Below are 17,699 nucleotides of genomic sequence, written 5' to 3' on the forward strand. Positions count from 1 at the left end.
AGACACAAAGATTAAATTTCTTCTTTATAAAGTTGCTACTTTTGTAGTCTGACTTTTAGGGTTTAAGAGTATATTGTATCTCTTATTCTGAAGATTAGTGTAAGAAGTTTATTGGTTGCTAGTGAAAAATATTTAAAGATATATGCCCAAATATTACCTTTATAAACTAGTAGTTTTAGTTCACGTTTTCCTAAAAAATATGCTACAATTCATGGTTAAAGACTGTCTTTATACACACAGAAAGAAACAATTATTTCCCCAGACAATTATTCCAAAAGACATTCACTTTTTTGCATTTAGAAGTTCACATGAGGTTCTGAAAAAAAAATCTTTATTAATTTTTCCAACAATTTAATTTTGATAGATTGAAAGGACCAAATCTAAGACAGAAGCTACTTGATAAAAGAATTATTCTATATCTTAATATATTAAGATAAATATATGCAGTCAGTGGTGATAAGTAAAAATCAGGTACAAATATCATATAAAACTTAATGAAAATCTATTCAAATACTTAAACAAGATGGATAATTTTCCAAAAACACAAAATAAGGAAAATGACTCAAGGAAACAACAGAATTCCTGAAAACCAACCATTGAAAAACAGAATCAGTGATAAAAAAATAAATCTGTCTTCCTTAAAAGATAGCACACCCAGATGCTTTTATGTGTTTTACCAAACATTCAAGTATCATATATTTCTTTTGGTACTGTTTCACAGAGGAGAAAAGAGAAAAGCTAGTCAAATCAATCCACAAGGCTAGTACAATTTTGATATGAAACTTAGGGCAGTAACCAAAAAAAAAGTAAAACTGTGTACCAACCTTGCTGCTGCTGCTGCCGCTAAGTCGCTTCAGTCGTGTCCGACTGTGCGACCCCATAGACGGCAGCCCACCAGGCTCCCCTGTCTCTGGGATTTTCCAAGCAAGAACGCTGGAGTGGGTTGCCATTTCCTTCTCCAGTGCAGGAAAGTGAAAAGTGAAAGTGAAGTCACTCAGTCATGTCTGACTCCTAGCGACCCCATGGACTGCAGCCTACCAGGCTCCTCCGTCCATGGGATTTGCCAGGCAAGAGTACTGGAGTGGAGTGCCATTGCCTTCTCCATACCAACCTTGAGCAAGTTGTAAATCCTCTTTGAAAGTTCCCCCTTATTATCTCTCTAGGTACAAACAATCATTTCCCACTGGTTCCTATACTGCTAACATATATCCACAGCACTTTAACACTTTAGTGTACGCACGTGTTTTCATATTTGTCTCTCACTGGTAGACACTAAGATCCTTGCAGGCAGGGAAAGCTTTGTATTCATATCCTCTGGCACGAAATACAGTGCTTATGGCTTCCCAGGTCACTCAGTGGTAAAAAATTCACCTGACAATGCAGGAGACATGGGTTTGATCCCTGCGATGGGAAGATCCCCTGGAGGAAGAAATGGCAACCCACTCCAGTATTCCTGCCTGGGAGATCCCAGGGACAGAGGAGCCTGGTGAGCTATAGTCCGTGGGACTGCAAAAGCGTAGTACAGGACTTAGGGACTAAACAACAACAGCTACTCCATGGTCATGCTCAACAGCTGATGAATGATGTGAAGAGAGAAAGAGTGAAAGTGTTAGTTCCATCGTGTCTGTTTCTTTGTGACTCCATGGACTGTAGCCCACCAGGCTTCTCTATCCATGGAATTCTCCAGGCAAGAATTCTGGAGTGGGTTGCCATTCCCTTCTCCAGGGGATCTTCCTGACTAAGTGATTGAACCCAGGTCTCCTGCATGGCAGACCGGTTCTTTACTATCTGAGCCACTAGGGAAGCCCCAATATTGGAGGGGGTTGCCATGTCCTCCCTCCAGGGGATCTTCCCAACCCAAGGATCAAACCCAGATCTCCTGCATTGCAGGAGGATTCTTTACTTTCTGAGCCATCAAGGAAGCCCAAGAATACTGGAGTGAGTAGCCTATCCCTTCTCCAGGGGAACTTCCCGACCCAGGGATTGAACCAGGGTCTCCTGTATTGCAGGGGGATTCTCCACCAGCTGAGCTACCCGGGAAGCCCAGGGAAGGGCATTTCAGGTAGAAATACCTGTAATCTGTACAGGTGTGCACTGCTTGCATGCTCAGTTGTGTCTGACTCTTTGCAACCCCAGGGACTATAGCCTGCCAGGCTCTTTTGTCCATGGAATTTTCCAGGCAAGAATACTGGAGTGGGTTGCCATTTCCTACTTGAAATTTGTACAGGTAGAAGGTGAGAAATAAAGAAGCAGTGAGTACATCATTTGGCTAGAACATATATTTGTATAAAGAAATAACATTGGCACAGTAGGTCACGACCAGCCGGGGCAAGGGGGTGCTTTTCAGTGCGGAAGCTAAGTTTAGCTGAAAATCTAATGAATGCATTTGAAAAAGCAATGGCAAAATCAGACCTGTGCTTCAGAATTCAGATGAGTACTTTTTCTTTGAGCTGCCTGGGACCCATACAGTTTAAATCCATCATTTTAAAAATTAGAAAACTACAGTCAGAGTAGGTGATCTACCCAAGACCAAAGAATGTATCATTAGTTAAAAGCAGGCTGAACCTTACAGGAGTAAACTTGATTCAAGTCACACAGTATATGGTCCAACCAATAGGCAAACTGAGGTTTATCGAACCACAATGTCCATAAACTAGACACGGGAGATGAAGTATGTGGACCATATGTATATACCCTTTTCAAACAGTCCTAATTTCAGGTAATAAGTTCATTTCAATAAAGGTAATTTGTGTACTGTAAAACTAAAGGTTGATTTATGCTATTTTTTTTTTTTACTTTTATTGTAAGACAGAACATTTAAAAGAATTCTAGTTGGCTTTATTACTGAAGTCATTTTGATTAGGTCTTCTAGTCAGTTAGCTTCTAGATCCAAGATCAATATGATGGTAGGCACGAACAGGAAGTGAATAGGAATAAAGTACTTCTTTATCCTTACAAAATCCACACCTGGAGCATTAAAAGTGGTCTTAGTTACGACAACAAAACTGGAAAAGATCCAGAAAAAGGTAAATTAATTAAAAAGGGCTCTTCAGTCTTAAAAGATAGCCTGTAAGTTTATAAAATCAGAAGAGGTAAGTGGGGGATAGAGAAAACTTGTACTTGTTCATTATCTCAGAACACTAATTCTGAAAAATACTTCTTAAAGTCTAAAAGATAATGGATTTAGAGAAAATACAGGAACATACAATTTTACCTAGACAAAACGTACCATTTTACCCACTGAAAAACCACGTTGAGGAGGTTGTTTTTTCAATTTAAAGTTACATTAAGAAAACAGAATTTCAGACTCAAAAGTACTGATACAAGATGAAAATATCCACAGGTTCATGATAATGAATGATGATGGAACATTTTCGGAAATAGATAGGGTGAGATCTCATATACACTTCCTAGATTATCCCTTTTGGTGTTTGTGTCCCAGGCAGGACACTAGATCGAGAAGGCTGCTCTTCTAAGGCCCTCCTTACAAATCCTTGCCCCAAGCCATGGTTTGGCACCACAGAGTCTTATAGAAAACAGGCATTTGACTACTGTTTGCTAACTGACTGCTGCTAAGTCGCTTCAGTTGTGTCCGACTCTGTGCAACCCCAGAGATGGCAGCCTACCAGGCTCTTCTGTCCCTGGGATTCTCTAGGCAAGAACACTGGAGTGGGTTGCCATTTCCTTCTCCAAGGCATGAGAGTGAAAAGTGAAAGTGAAGTTGCTCAGTCGTCTCCAACTTCGCGATCCCATGGACTGCAGCCCACCAGGCTCCTCCATCCATGGGATTTTCCAAGCAAGAATACTGGAGTGGGGTGCCATTGCCTTGTCTGACTGACTAACTGATGTTTAAAGAAGGTGGTTAATAACACAGCTTTGAAAGGCATGAAATCATGAGCAAACAGTAATGACAGCACTAATAATGATAATGACAAGAATCACAATAGTAATTGAGACTATTAATTAATACATGTAATAATAGCATTACATCATTATTGCTCTAAATGCATCTATTAACTTGGATATCTTCATTTACTCTGTTTTTCAAATAATGAAACCACAGCACATAGAGGTTAGTAATCTGCTCAAGGACAGAGAGGTAGGTAGTGGCAGAGCTAGGATTTGAACCCAGAAGCTTGTGCTAATAATCACTATGGTATTCGGGTGAGTCCTGAAACTGTCTGTGGATCCTCCAGATGTGATGCTTTAAAGGATCCCATTTCATATGTAATTACTTTTGTTGAATATTTGGAAAACTAATTATAGACTTTTAAAAGTATTTATACTTATTTCAGAATAGGAAACTAATAACCCTACTTTAGTTTCTCTTCAACAAAATGTATATATTTGCTTTACATTTACCTCCAGCTTTCCTTGACCATAACTCAGGAGCAGCAGATTGGCTCTATCCTTCTCAGAAGAAATGGGGGTCCAAGGCCAAGCATCATCACTGACCAGTGGCCACCAGCAAACAACTCTATCTTGAACACAACTGATAGCTAGACGACGCTGTGTTGTCCTATTTACTGGGCCAGGGATTTCATAATAGGAAATCTAATGGTTTAAAAAAAAAAAAAAGACAAGGATCATTTTTAAAAGGCAAAATCCTCAAAGTATTACAAAAATTAAAGCATCTGTAAATGTAGATAAATGCAAGTAAATGTGCATGTTAAACATGTGCTTAAGGAGGTGTCAGAATTTACCAAATTCTTTTGACACATACATAAAAAAGACATATGTTCAAAATTCTCCCCATTTTTAGCAGAGGAAAGGAAAAGGAAAAATGTGAGTTGGGGAGGAATTGGCCATAGCAATCCCAATCAATACCAAAATGTACAGTCATGGTTGCTTGACAGCATCGACCTACACATAGGATTGAAGACCAGCTATATTAAATGACAGGTTCAGTACTGCTGACCAAGAGTGTCAGACTACTGTTTAAGACATAACATGTTAACAGTGACTGACAACAACAAAAGGAAAAACAACTTGAGGCAAATATCGCTTTAAAGACATGTATACAAAAATTCTGCATAAAGGGATAAGCCACAGCATCATGTGTAAAAGTTTATGCAGCTTCTGAGAATTATGCTTTTTTTTCTTAGGACGGATTTGTAGAATTTATTATTCAAACTATGTTATTTTGGAACATGGTTATTTGAAAACATAAGCACGGCACCATCTGGGTGACACATGCCAAGGAAATATAGATTGCACCGTATTTCTGCTTAAGGAATTAATGGAAGGTTGATAGCTTGGAAGCAGAAAATAAAAAAAAAAAAACTATCTTGCCATTGCTGGTCAGCAATAATCGAACCACTTTCTGGGGATTAAGCGCATGGCTAAGCCTACTGGACCAGACACTAGCAAAGGGCAGGGGGTCTTCTTATCAGAGAAATGCTTCTGGAGCCAGTCTCACTACATGACAGATTGCTTTCATATTCCTGTCTGCAAGGCAACAAAGGATGGCAGTAATGCGATAATGCCAGAGTGCAATGGGTGTTAAGAACCCGTTGCATTTATGTATTGTATTTAGTAAATAATCAGGCTCATCCAAATTGTGATCTCACCACTCAACCAAGGCCATTAAAATCAAGGTTAATGCTTTAATAATCCTCTGCTATTTTTTTTTAATATGGTCAAAAGGAACCCTTTTCTATTTGCATGGCCATAATATTATTGACCTCTTCATCCTCTGAATGCACATCAAAAGGAACTGAAATCAAAGGAATTACCAGTGTTGTTCTCTCATGGTAAACATTCAACTCCTTGCACTGTCCCTTCACTGTTAAATAAATTGAATTGGATTTTTAAAATGTAGACAGGAAAACTTGCTAAAGGTCAATAATTTCATGATATTTCCCCTACATTTTTCTCTGTGAAAACTGTTTCAGTCTAAAAGAACTAAATTATGATATAGCTGTAAAGAAGAGCAGGATTGTAATACTCTACACTATTTCCTTGTTTTAAAATCCAAATGGGCAATGACAGACAACACAAATTACTTTATGCTCTAAAGTGCAAATTCTTATATTTAAGTTCTCAGTATCACTATTTTAACTAGCTATCTTCTCATTTGAGGGAAATATCACAATGAAATTGCTAAGTCCTTAAAAATACACAAACATTATTTTGATATCTTACCTAGCATTTATACATGTTACTTAAGAACGTCTATAGAAGAAAACAGAGTTAAAACAAGAGGCTGCCACTTTCAATCCTCACATAATGTAAATCATGTATGTTATCTGAAATTTAATGTTTGTTTTGAGTATTAATGGTTTACTATTCTATCACAATGGTCAAGAGGGCAAGTGAAATGAACAAGTTACTTAAAATGTCCTTCCAATAGGTAAATGGCAGTTTTTATCAAATATTAAATCAAATATTAAATACTAATTTAAAATATTGAACCAGAAGATAAAATCCATGGGTTTTCCAGAGGGAAGCAGGCTACTTCTTCTCTAATGTAAAGAAATGACATGGAGTGCTTATGATTTTAATTTCTCATATCTAATGACAGAATGAACAAATGCGTAACTCCCTTACTCAAGGTGCAGGACCCATATACTCAGTCTATTTTTCACAACTTTTCATCAGAAAAGATGACATCCTAACAGTGTCTCTCTGCTCTCATTAATGAGGAGCTACTATCCTTAAGCTGAGAAGACTCTGCCAAACTACCCACCACACTGAAGATGAAGAAAGTAGGCATACAAAATTTTATATAAATGCATTAAAAACAGTCACTTTAATAGTTAATGCATTAAAATTAATGCATACTGGTGCATTTTAAAGACCAGTATTAGTAAATTAACAACATTTCAAGGAAAGCTAGCCATTTTGGAAAATAGAATTCCATTAGGAATGTTAAACCATTTTTTACTAGACAAAATGTATGAGTACTACAGATTTTCAGTTTAAAAGAATCAATATTATACAAAGTGTTATAGAAGCAATACAAGGCTTGCAAACAAAACCAAATTATAGTTTATTACCATGATGAAAAAGTTAATGTATTTTATCCCATGTTAAAAATCTTTTTTATGAGTAGATTTTTCCAATAAATAAAATGAAATCCTCCCACACCACTACTAACTCAGTCACAATAAGAAATAACCCAAAAGAACCCCAAAGGGCAAAAGGTTAGGTCAAATACTATTAGACTTTTCAAACACACACACACAGTTTCAAGCCACAAAGCTGGCTTTTAAGAATCTTTGCCCCTGTTATAGATACTCCTGGTACAGTGTAAGTGTGCATCTTTTTTAAGGAAGCTGTAGATCAGTCTCGTTCCCAGTGAACAGTGAACTGTCTCAAATCCACGTCACAGAGGCTGGATCAATCTTGCAAACACAAGTCACTGCTGAAAAGAGGCCTTGAACTGAAACAGCCTGGAAAATGTATGAGATACTCATTCTAGCAGAGAGTATGCCTTCCAAGCAGTTAGAATGTAATGTGGCAAAACTTAAATTAAACACATCATTTAAAATAAAAATCCTGCCTTAACAGATGCAAAGTCCCTAATACAAGGAAACAAATTACCTGGAGTTACTGAAGGGAAAGAGACTAACACATGAAGGAGATTTCTTTTTGCATTTTTCTCCACAGTTATAGCTGGATATTGGGAGGAGGGGGATCTTCCCACTCCTTGTTTATTACACTTTTCTATTAACCTTTGAAAGTGTTGTCTTCTTTCTTGTGAAATGGAAGCGAGAGCAGCTATCCTTGCCTAGAATAGTGATACGGGGTCTTAGGGAAAAATGAGAATGGTATATATACTACCACCAGCAAGAAAACCATTTTCAAATGTGTAACTTGCCTCTATTATCTTTCTGATTTCCATAAGTACAATGTAAACTGCTCCAAGCATGCCACTGTTAGACCCCCATAATGAGAGTAAAAAAAGAAAACTTTGGATGGCCACAATCAAGCTTAATCCTATACTATGAATAACTCTGGTTTTTCTGAAATCCATAATCATTTAAGAAAAATGAGCATAACATCAACTCAAGCAATACGCTAGCATACCTTAATAATTAATAATATGACCATATACATTCAAATCTCTACCTTATAATCCAAGGCTGAGAGCTTTTCCAGTCTTTTGTTTATATCAGGAGTGCTCATCTTCTTGGCAAACTGAATAAAACATAGTTTGTTTTGTGCCAAAAATGATAAGATGATGAAGCTGTCTGTGAGAAGAGCTTAAAAAAAAAAAAAGACTTGATAATACTATCAAGTACTAAGTTAGAATAAAATAATAACAAATTAATAGTTTCTTCTACTGAAATGTTACAAAAAGCTATTTTCAGAAGATAAATGAATATTAATTGAAATAACTGAAGTCTCCTAAATATCATTGTGGACATTTCCCAACGATAATAAAGATATTAGAAAGAAACAACAATAATCAATCTAATCATGCATGGATTTGATATTTTTGCTTTCCATGAGACCATTTCAATATACACTGATATTTGGGGACAACCTACAAATGAGATGTATTTGGAATAAAGGTCGGAAAAGCATAAAACCCTGTTTCATATCTGAACGTAAAGATAAAAACACTTATTTGTACTTAGCCTTTAATCCTGTATTTATATGATACAAACCATCTGAGAATAAATTGGATTTATTAGAGGATACAGATCAGTGTTCTCCACCAATTTTTTTAAAAAATTTTTACCAATGAACTTTCTTTCTGAAAGTACACTAGCTGAATGAATTAAAACATATTATACCCAATATGCATATTATATAAAGTAATACTTGATAATGAAGATTAGCAAAAACATTTCTGCAGCTATATTTCTAAAGCACACAGTTAATTTGCATTAATTTGGGTTACATAAAGAGCTATTAATGTTATAAAACATACTGATTAAAAACATGTAGTAGGAATTTGAGAAATGTTTTACATTGTTACCAACAAAAAGAAGTTATTGAATGTTTTATATATATTTCTTTACTTCCATATCCCTGGCTGTGCAAGCAGTAACCACAGTAGATCGACACAATTACAGGAGAATCTGGAGAACTGCCAAGAAATCACATTGTTATCATGTACTCATGAGAATGTATGTATTATTTGTGGTTTAAAGAAACAAGTGAAAAAAGATATCTCAGCAACATGAACAGTTTTGGAGGTCTCCTTTTAATTCTAATGGAGGACCACCAAAATGACAAAATCATCATAGCCACTATTTTACTTGCAGAGTCAACGAAGGGGTCAATTATTTGACATATGAAAATAAAACCTCTTCCACAGGGAAGCTTCCTTAGCACCATAATCCTACAAGGAAGAGGAAGCGGCATACTCATAACCCTACCCCCAGCTTATCATTATCAGGAATACTACTAATGATAGCCACGCTGCAGAGTGCTTTTCTCTAAGAAACTGTGTCTGCATTATTCAGAGATATTAGTGAGCACACACTGGGTTTCTATAATCTTACCTTTGTCCTTTCTATTAGACCACACTTTTGATTATTCAATTTAAGATATGGATAATTTTCAATCTCTAATGATAATGCAATCTGTTTCTTTTTTTAAATTTATTTAATTGGAGGCTAATTACTTTACAATATTGTACTGGTTTAGCAATGTGTTTCTTATGCAATCTGTTTCTTAGGCCTTTTTTTTTTTTAACCTTGAATTAAACTGCAATCTTAAAACTTCAGGAGTCAGCACACTATAATGCAAAGGAAATGGGTTCAAATTTCAGCTCAGTCATTTTGGGGCTATTCCTTAGTATCTCATTGGTGGGCATGTTCATCAGTATCTCAGCTTCAATTTCCTTATCTATTAAACAGAAATAACTATATCTTACAAAGAATAGTTGTTTTAATTAAATTATATAGGTAGGCTGACACAGCAAAGAGCCTTTTAAGGATTAATAAATGTCAATATGTTACCTTTTCAGTAACTGGCTTAAAGTCTTTATGTGCTTTGTAGCAATTATATACTAACTGTGATATCACTTTACAGGATTCAGATTTATCTGGTATTTTTGGCATTGATTTTTATTTTTAGAAATACTGCTTAAACTCTCTCAGAAGTTAGTATTCGTAGACTTTGGTAACAAAGAATGTCCTAAGAGCCGAAGAACAGATTTTTTTTTTGTTTTTGTATTAAGTAGCTGTGCTGACAAATTGGGGTTATTTATTCAAATTCATGTGAAAGTGAAAAATATTTGAAATGTCAACACACCAAACAAAAAACCCACCTCTTTAGAAAATAGGTTCACTTTTTTAAGGAAACAGTAAAAAATACTCAAGAATACTAACAATTGACAAAAACTTTGACATTAAATATTAGTTAAAACTCATATTGGTCCCAGGGGTTGTAACTATGCCATTACAAGCAATTACTTGTGTTTTCAAGTCCCTAGTGGTAATAATTAGTCTACCTGTTGACACAGTATTTCTCCTGCCCCACTGTTAATGTAGGCAATTGATTTGCACATGGGGGTAATTACCATCACTGATGGTGTCGGAGATGAGCTTCCCCACCAGGCTTCTGTCAATCACCACTTTCTCCAGCTGCGGCCCGGAAAGGCTTAGGGACACCAGCACACCTGAACCAAAGAGGAGCTAAAAACAGGTAAAGGGAGAGAGGCGGAGGGAGATATACCAAGAATTAGAATCTTTTAAAAATTTCTCCCCAAATGTACAACTTACAGATGTGTACATGTATATCTATACCGTGGAATTATAAAGAGTTCTTAGAAAAACAATCACTGACATTCTGAGTAAAAAAATACAGGTGGTTAAGTGGTGGAACACAGTTAAGTGCACTGATCAGTGCTATATGAAGAAACTGAATTTAGTCCATGTTTATTAGAAGTGTAATCTTTTAAATACTTGGAAAATAAGGTTTATGAAAAAACTTCCTTGCACTGCATTCAGAGATGTGATGTGTCTTACTGAAATGTTTTCAAAGATTACTATTTATGTTAGTAATTAAAAGAAGATTTCTTAACATTTGAGTAGGCATTGCTACATACTAAACAGCAATCATCATTACAATGTTAACACCAAGTATTATGATTTATCCGGAATTTAAACCTTGAAATAAAGATCATGTCTAAAATATTAAAATACATGTAAATCCAAGGCAATTAAAGCACAATGTTAAACGTTAAAATTCATAAATAAGTACCACATACCAGAAATAACTTCTCAAGGAGAGATAAACACAGTAAAGTATGCAGGCTTTATTAATATTAGTGTTCACCCAACCACCCAACAAAAGATGTCTGGATATCACCATTATGGTTTTATACTGCTCCTTTTCATTTGTGGCAGTATAATTCATTCATCTCCAAATGTTTAAAACTTCTGAAAGGACTATGCATATGTGTATGCTTGTTATCTATGAGATTATGAAATATCAACATTGGAAGAAATTGTTTCACCTTCAAGGCAACAGACTCAAAGCAGATGAATCATGTAATAGCATATGGTATAAGAAGAAAAAACCAATTGTCAGTAAACTAATCAGGAACACGCTAGCCAAATCTAAAGACAACTATGATTTTAAACAAAACAGGGGAATTCCCCACCTACCTAGGCATCATGTCTCAGCTAGAGAGGATGATTCTGTGACAAGACATACTGGGACATGTGTGAACAATGAGCAGCATGAGGGACCAGGTGATTATTATTTTAAAAAGACGACTATTCCCCTACTGTCTAACAGATTCCAGGCATATGAACCAGAAAAGAAACTGAAGGGCCCCATGTGATTAAGTTCAGTTCAGTTCAGTCGCTCAGTCGTGTCCGACTCTTTTCGACCCCACGAATCACAGCACGCCAGGCCTCCCTGTCCATCACCAACTCCCGGAGTTCATTCAAACTCATCATGTGATTAAAGGAACTGTCAATTTCATGTTAATTTACCCCATAGGGGCCAGAAGGCAGGGGAAAGGAGAACTTAACTTTATTGGTATGGGAGACTAATAAGAGAAAGTGAAGACACGTTTGTTTCAAGAATTTCAAACTACTTCATAAATTAATTAATCTCTACTGAATTATGAATTACATCCAGCCACGCCATATACGTTGATGACTAACACTGATATTTTCCTTTTAGGGAATACCCCCATAACAATATAACATGTAGTCTTTACCCCTACATTCTCCCTTCTCAAGCAGGCAATTTTAGGGTCATCTTTCATATCTGGTTCTCCCCCTTAGGACTTCCCTGGTGGCTCAGACGGTAAAGCGTCTGTCTACGATGCGGGAGACCCAGGTTCGATCCCTGGGTTGGGAAGATCCCTTGGAGAAGGAAATGGCAATCCACTCCAGTACTATTGCCTGGAAAATCCCATGGACAGAGGAGCCTGGTAGGCTATAGTCCATGGGGTCGCAAAGAGTCGGACACGACTGAGCAACTTCACATTCATGTTCTCGCCCTTATAATAGTTTTTTCTCCCCTCATTTATTCAATCTCTTCCTCATTTATTCAGAAAAGTGAAGTCACTCAGTCATGTCTGACTCTTTGTGACCCCATGGACCGTAGCCTACCAGGCTCCTCCATCCATGGGATTTTCCAGGCAAGAATACTGGAGTGGGTTGCCATTTATTCAGAGCACCTCTAAAATTTGTCCTTTTCTATTTATTTTTATCTATTAGAATTTTACACCCATATTCTTAAGCACCTCTTTTCTTCATTATCTACTATTAGTTCCTAATGGATACTAGCTAGGCCACTTTTATCTTTATATCTTAAAGATATATATCTTTATATCTTATCTAGTGCCTAGAACAATGTCAGACACATAGGAGGTACTAACTAAACTCTTAGAGAAAGAATCATAATTAATTCATGATAGGATTAAATAATTTCCAGTTAGAAGGAAATCTTGTCTAATTTTCCACTCCCACATGACATGGAAGTTCCTTCTTTAGCATCTCTGCAAGCATTCTTCAAAGATCCAGCCATGCTTGAATACTGCCAGTAACTAGAAGCTGCTTTAAACAGATAACTAATAAAGAAGTAAAAAGGCCTCTTTGAGGAGACAACATTTGAGTACAGATCCAAATGAAGTGAAAGAACAAGCCATATGATTACTTGAAGAAAGGGAATTTGAGCCTTAGAATAGTAAATGCAAAAACTCTTGAGGTCAGAATGTGCCTGGGAAAACTGACAAAAGGTAGGCCAGTGTGCCTTGAAGGGTGAGGAGTGAGTGAGAGGGATATTCACAGGATGGAATCAGCAAGGCAGTCAGGGGATCTTGTTGAGGAGAAGTCATAGGGTTTTAAGCAGCAGTGAATTATAATTTATATTTTAAAGAAGGATCAGGGCAAAAGTAGAAGCAGGGAGACCATTAGGAGGCTATTGCAGTGGCTTAGGTGAGAGATGATGATGGCTTGAACTCGATGGCAATGCTAGAGGAAACAGTACGTGGATATATTTGAGACATATTTTAAAGGGGAGCAACTGGGGCTTGCTGAAGAATTGGATGTAGCAAACAAGAGAAAAACTCAAAGGTTTTTGGGCTGAGCAACTTGGTTTCCTGAAATGGGGAACACTTGAGGAGAGGTAAATTTAGATTGGGAGAATCAAAAGTTTGGTTTAAGATGTCTATGAACATATAAGTAGAGATATCGAATACTCTGAAGTCTAGGGTGAAGTGGGGGCTGGAGATTATATCTGGGAGTCATCAACAATGTATGGTAGTGTTTGAAGTCTTGGAACAGAATAGTGAAAGTCGCTCAGTCGTGTCTGACTCTTTGCAACCCCATGGACTATAAAGTCCATAGTATTCTCCAGGCCAGAATACTGGAGTGAGTAGCCTTTCCCTTCTCCATGGGATCTTCCCAACCCAGGGATCGAACCCAGGTGTCCCCACATTGCAGGTGGATTCTTTACCAGCTGAGCCTCAAGAGAAGCCCAAGAATACTGGACCGGGTAGCCTACCCCCTCTCCAGTGGATCTTCCCAACCCAGGAATCGAACCGGGGTCTCCTGCATTGCAGGTGGATTCTTTACCAACTGAGCTAAAAAGAGTGAAGAGGTCATAAGGGTGGAGCTCTAATCTAATTAACCTGGTGTCCTAACAAAGAAGAAGACACACCAGTGGGCTCTCTTTCCATGTGCACACATAAGGAAAAGGCCAAACGGCAACAAAGAAGACAGTTGTTTATGAATCAGGAAGAGAGGTCTCTCCAGAGATCAGCCCTCACAGCAACCTGGTCTTGGACTTCTAGCTTCTAGAACTGTGAGAAAATAAATTTGTTATTTAAGAAAAAAAAAAAAAAAGGAGAGAAAGAGGCCTAACAACTGAGCTCTGGGACATCTCAATCTTTAGCTGGGTTAAAAGATCAGGTTAACCCTCTTATTGACACCTAGTTGGGGTACTTATTAGGATTAAGGTATGTCTATCATTTCTGATTTCCAAATGTCATATGTTCTAGAAGTAGCCCTAACACCAGATTTTGGAATAAGAGGGTATAAGCAAATTAATAAGTTAATTAATACATTTTTATAAAAACAATCTATGGGAAAGCATAAGTTTCCAAGTACTGGTGTCAAAGACATTAATAACCAGAATTAGGGGGAAACAATAGTATGAGTCTCAGGTAAAGAATATGCTAGCCCAGACAGGAAAGTATCTCTCCCTGTTTCCCCAAAAAGTTAGTTCTTAAGCCCTCCAAACTGGAAAAGCCTATTTTAAGATTTGGCAGGACAAGAAGGAAAAAGGGCACCAAGATACCCAATTTCAAGGAATCAGAGAATCCAACAGTTCAAAAAATTAAAAAAGAGCAGACAAAGAAGCAAAGGGAGATACCTCCGGAGCAGATCTGAGCTTGAGAAGAGATCAACAGGATGAATAAATAAGAGGGCCTATGGGATTTCCAAACACTCTGCCAATTTTAATGTAGTTCCCTGTGCATGAAACAAATTGCCAGTCCAGGTTCGATGCATAATACTGGATGCTTGGGGCTGGTGCACTGAGACAACCCAGAGGGATGGTGCGGGGAGGGAGGGGGGCAGTTCAGGATGGGGCACACGTGTATGCCTGTGGCGGATTCATGTTGATGTACAGCAAAACCAATATAATGTTGTAAAGTAATTAGCCTCCAATTAAAATAAATAAATTTATACTTGGGGTGGGGGGAAAAGATGACGAAGGCAAAATAGGAACTGAAACTTTCCCTTTCCCCTGATACCCTTCCAGACAGGAAGTATCTTCCTTGCTAGTTATGCTCTTTATTATTTCTTTTTTTTTTTTAAGGTAACATATTGTTTTTATTTTTTTTTAATTTTTTTATATTTCTTTCTTTAATGTGGTTTTTTTTTAATTTTTATTTTTACTTTATTTTACTTTACAATACTGTATTGGTTTTGCCATACATCGACACGAATCCACCACGGGTGTACATGCGATCCCAAACATGAACCCCCCTCCCACCTCCCACCCCACACCATCTCTCTGGATCATCCCCATGCACCAGCCCCAAGCATCCTGTATCCTGCATCAAACATAGACTGGTGATTCGTTTCTTACATGATAGTATACATGTTTCAATGCCATTCTCCCAAACCATCTTATGTTTTTGTTTTGCTTAATGATGTCAGCTGGTAAAAATTTCTTTCTTCTCCCAGTGCCATTTCACTTCTAATTAAGTATTCAAAATAAGGTTAAGAGAAACCAATTTGAGGAATCATCTGAAGATCATGGGGATCATTTCCTAGTTTCTTAAAAAAAGACAGACCTCTCTGGTATGAGCTTATTTTAAAAACATGAGAAGGAAAAAGTTATTTATAAGCTCATACCAGAGAGGTCTGTCTTTTTTTAAGAAACTAGGAAATGATCCCCATGATCTTCAGATGATTCCTCAAATTGGTTTCTCTTAACCTTATTTTGAATACTTAATTAGAAGTGAAATGGTACTGGGAGAAGAAAGAAATTTTTACCAGCTGACATCATTAAGCAAAACAAAAACATAAGCAGAAACAAGAATCCAAGTTTCATTCACTCAGTAGATCAAAAATATGTGAGTGCCGCCTATATATGCCAAGTATATAGACAGGGATATAATGATGAATGATCCAGGCAAGTATTGGTAAAATGTGTGTAGAATATAGCAGATCTCATCTCAGAGAAGTGGAGGTTTTGGTTAAGATAGATGACTGCTTCCTAGAAGAGGTAGTTTAGTAGCCATAAAGAGAAGTACATCATACATCATATATTGACCAATGCATCATAGTCTCAAGGACTGAAGAAGCAAGTAAGTAAGTAACTGTGAATGAGCTCTTTCAGAACAGTGATCACAAACAATTCAACTGAATTCAGTATTCTCACTGGCTAAGGAAACTCCTCCCAAATCCATGTGATTATTGTCATATCTGAGAGAAGTGAAAAGTAAATAAAGGCATACAGGATCAGTACTAAAAATCAATCCTGGGTTAGAGGTTTAATCCACCATTTGAGAGGAAAGTCATGGACAGGTAGCCAAGACTGATCCCATGAAATCATCAGGTGACATGTGGGAGACAACAGGTGCTAAAGACTACAATCCAGAGAGGTAACAAAGTATTATGACCATTGGAGTAAATTCTAGGGTTGAAGTAAATACTTAAAGTATTATAAACCACTCCTCAGGAGGCCCAGTGAGTCTGCATCAGGATGGTACCCAACGCCTCCCTCAACCTTGACCCCCTATCCAATCCATGGGATAACTTCTAGAGAAATTCAGAACTATAGACAGGCAAACAATTTTACATTGAGGAAATCTATAATGAAGGGTAGAGTCACCGATCATTTTAACAGATAACCTGCTGGAAGAGAGATAACATGTTTTCTGTAATTTATTCCTTCATTCAGCAAACATTTACTGTGTATAGAGAGAAATCGTGCCTGACTAATCCATTAAAGTAGAGAGACATAAGTCACTGCAGTTAAGACAAGGATAAGAAAAAAATTTTAATTGACTCACTATAGGGAACTGACTAAAGCACAAGAAACAAAAGGACAAGAAACATGTATTCTTCTGGATAGAGAAGTGCTAACAATGGGGCTTCCCAAAGATTTGTGTGATGTTATACAATACAGGGAACAGATACATTCCTGGAAATTTGCCTGCTAAATCTATTGCAAATTACAAAATCTCATTTTTGTCACTTATTCTCATAAAATGAGCGATGCTACACTTTAATCCCTAACGTAATTTTAAATCCAACTCTTACATATGTACATATACACACATACATAAAATAATTACATACAATAAAAGTGAGAAAATATTTATAATATTTTATGAAATTCACAAAAGAACATGATTCAAAGGTAAATCTTGTATTTGCCCATAGTTTTAAAGATCTCAAGGATAAAAGCAGTGGTAAGAAGTGAGTAGGATAGCACAATACTTTTGTACAAAATTTTACACTTTACAGGGGACTTTAATACACACTCTCTCTCTAATTCATATAAAATGTCAGTACAACTCTGGTACACTGTAAATATGTAAATTAAAAAACAGTAATAACAACATTAATCCTCATACTAATTCACAATCAGGAGGGTAAAGCAACTAACCAAAGTGAAAGTGTTAATCACTCAGTCATGTCCAATTCTTTGCAGCCCATGGACTATAGCCCACCAGGCTCCTCTATCCATGGAATTCTCCAAGCAAGAATACTGGAGTTAGTATCCATTTCCTCCTCCAGGGGATCTTCCCCACCATAGAT

At 37.0% G+C, this 17,699-nt stretch overlaps 1 protein-coding gene and 1 non-coding gene across 2 annotated transcripts in view; one reads left to right on the forward strand and one right to left on the reverse strand.

Moving 5' to 3' along the window:
• The window catches only part of WDPCP (WD repeat containing planar cell polarity effector), a 225,345-nt gene that overhangs the window by 157,251 nt on the left and 50,395 nt on the right, over nt 1–17,699 (reverse strand). The window contains exons 6-8 of the mRNA XM_052647814.1: nt 10,481–10,595; nt 8,074–8,207; nt 4,363–4,554 (exon numbers count right to left, since the gene is read on the reverse strand). Coding sequence (XP_052503774.1) covers nt 4,363–4,554; nt 8,074–8,207; nt 10,481–10,595 — 441 coding nt within the window. The remainder of the gene's footprint in view (nt 1–4,362; nt 4,555–8,073; nt 8,208–10,480; nt 10,596–17,699) is intronic.
• On the forward strand, nt 12,205–12,276 carry TRNAR-ACG (transfer RNA arginine (anticodon ACG)). The gene has a single exon. It is a non-coding gene; the product is annotated as a tRNA-Arg (tRNA).

Source organism: Budorcas taxicolor, chromosome 11, assembly GCF_023091745.1.
Source record: "Budorcas taxicolor isolate Tak-1 chromosome 11, Takin1.1, whole genome shotgun sequence".
NCBI lineage: Eukaryota > Metazoa > Chordata > Mammalia > Artiodactyla > Bovidae > Budorcas > Budorcas taxicolor.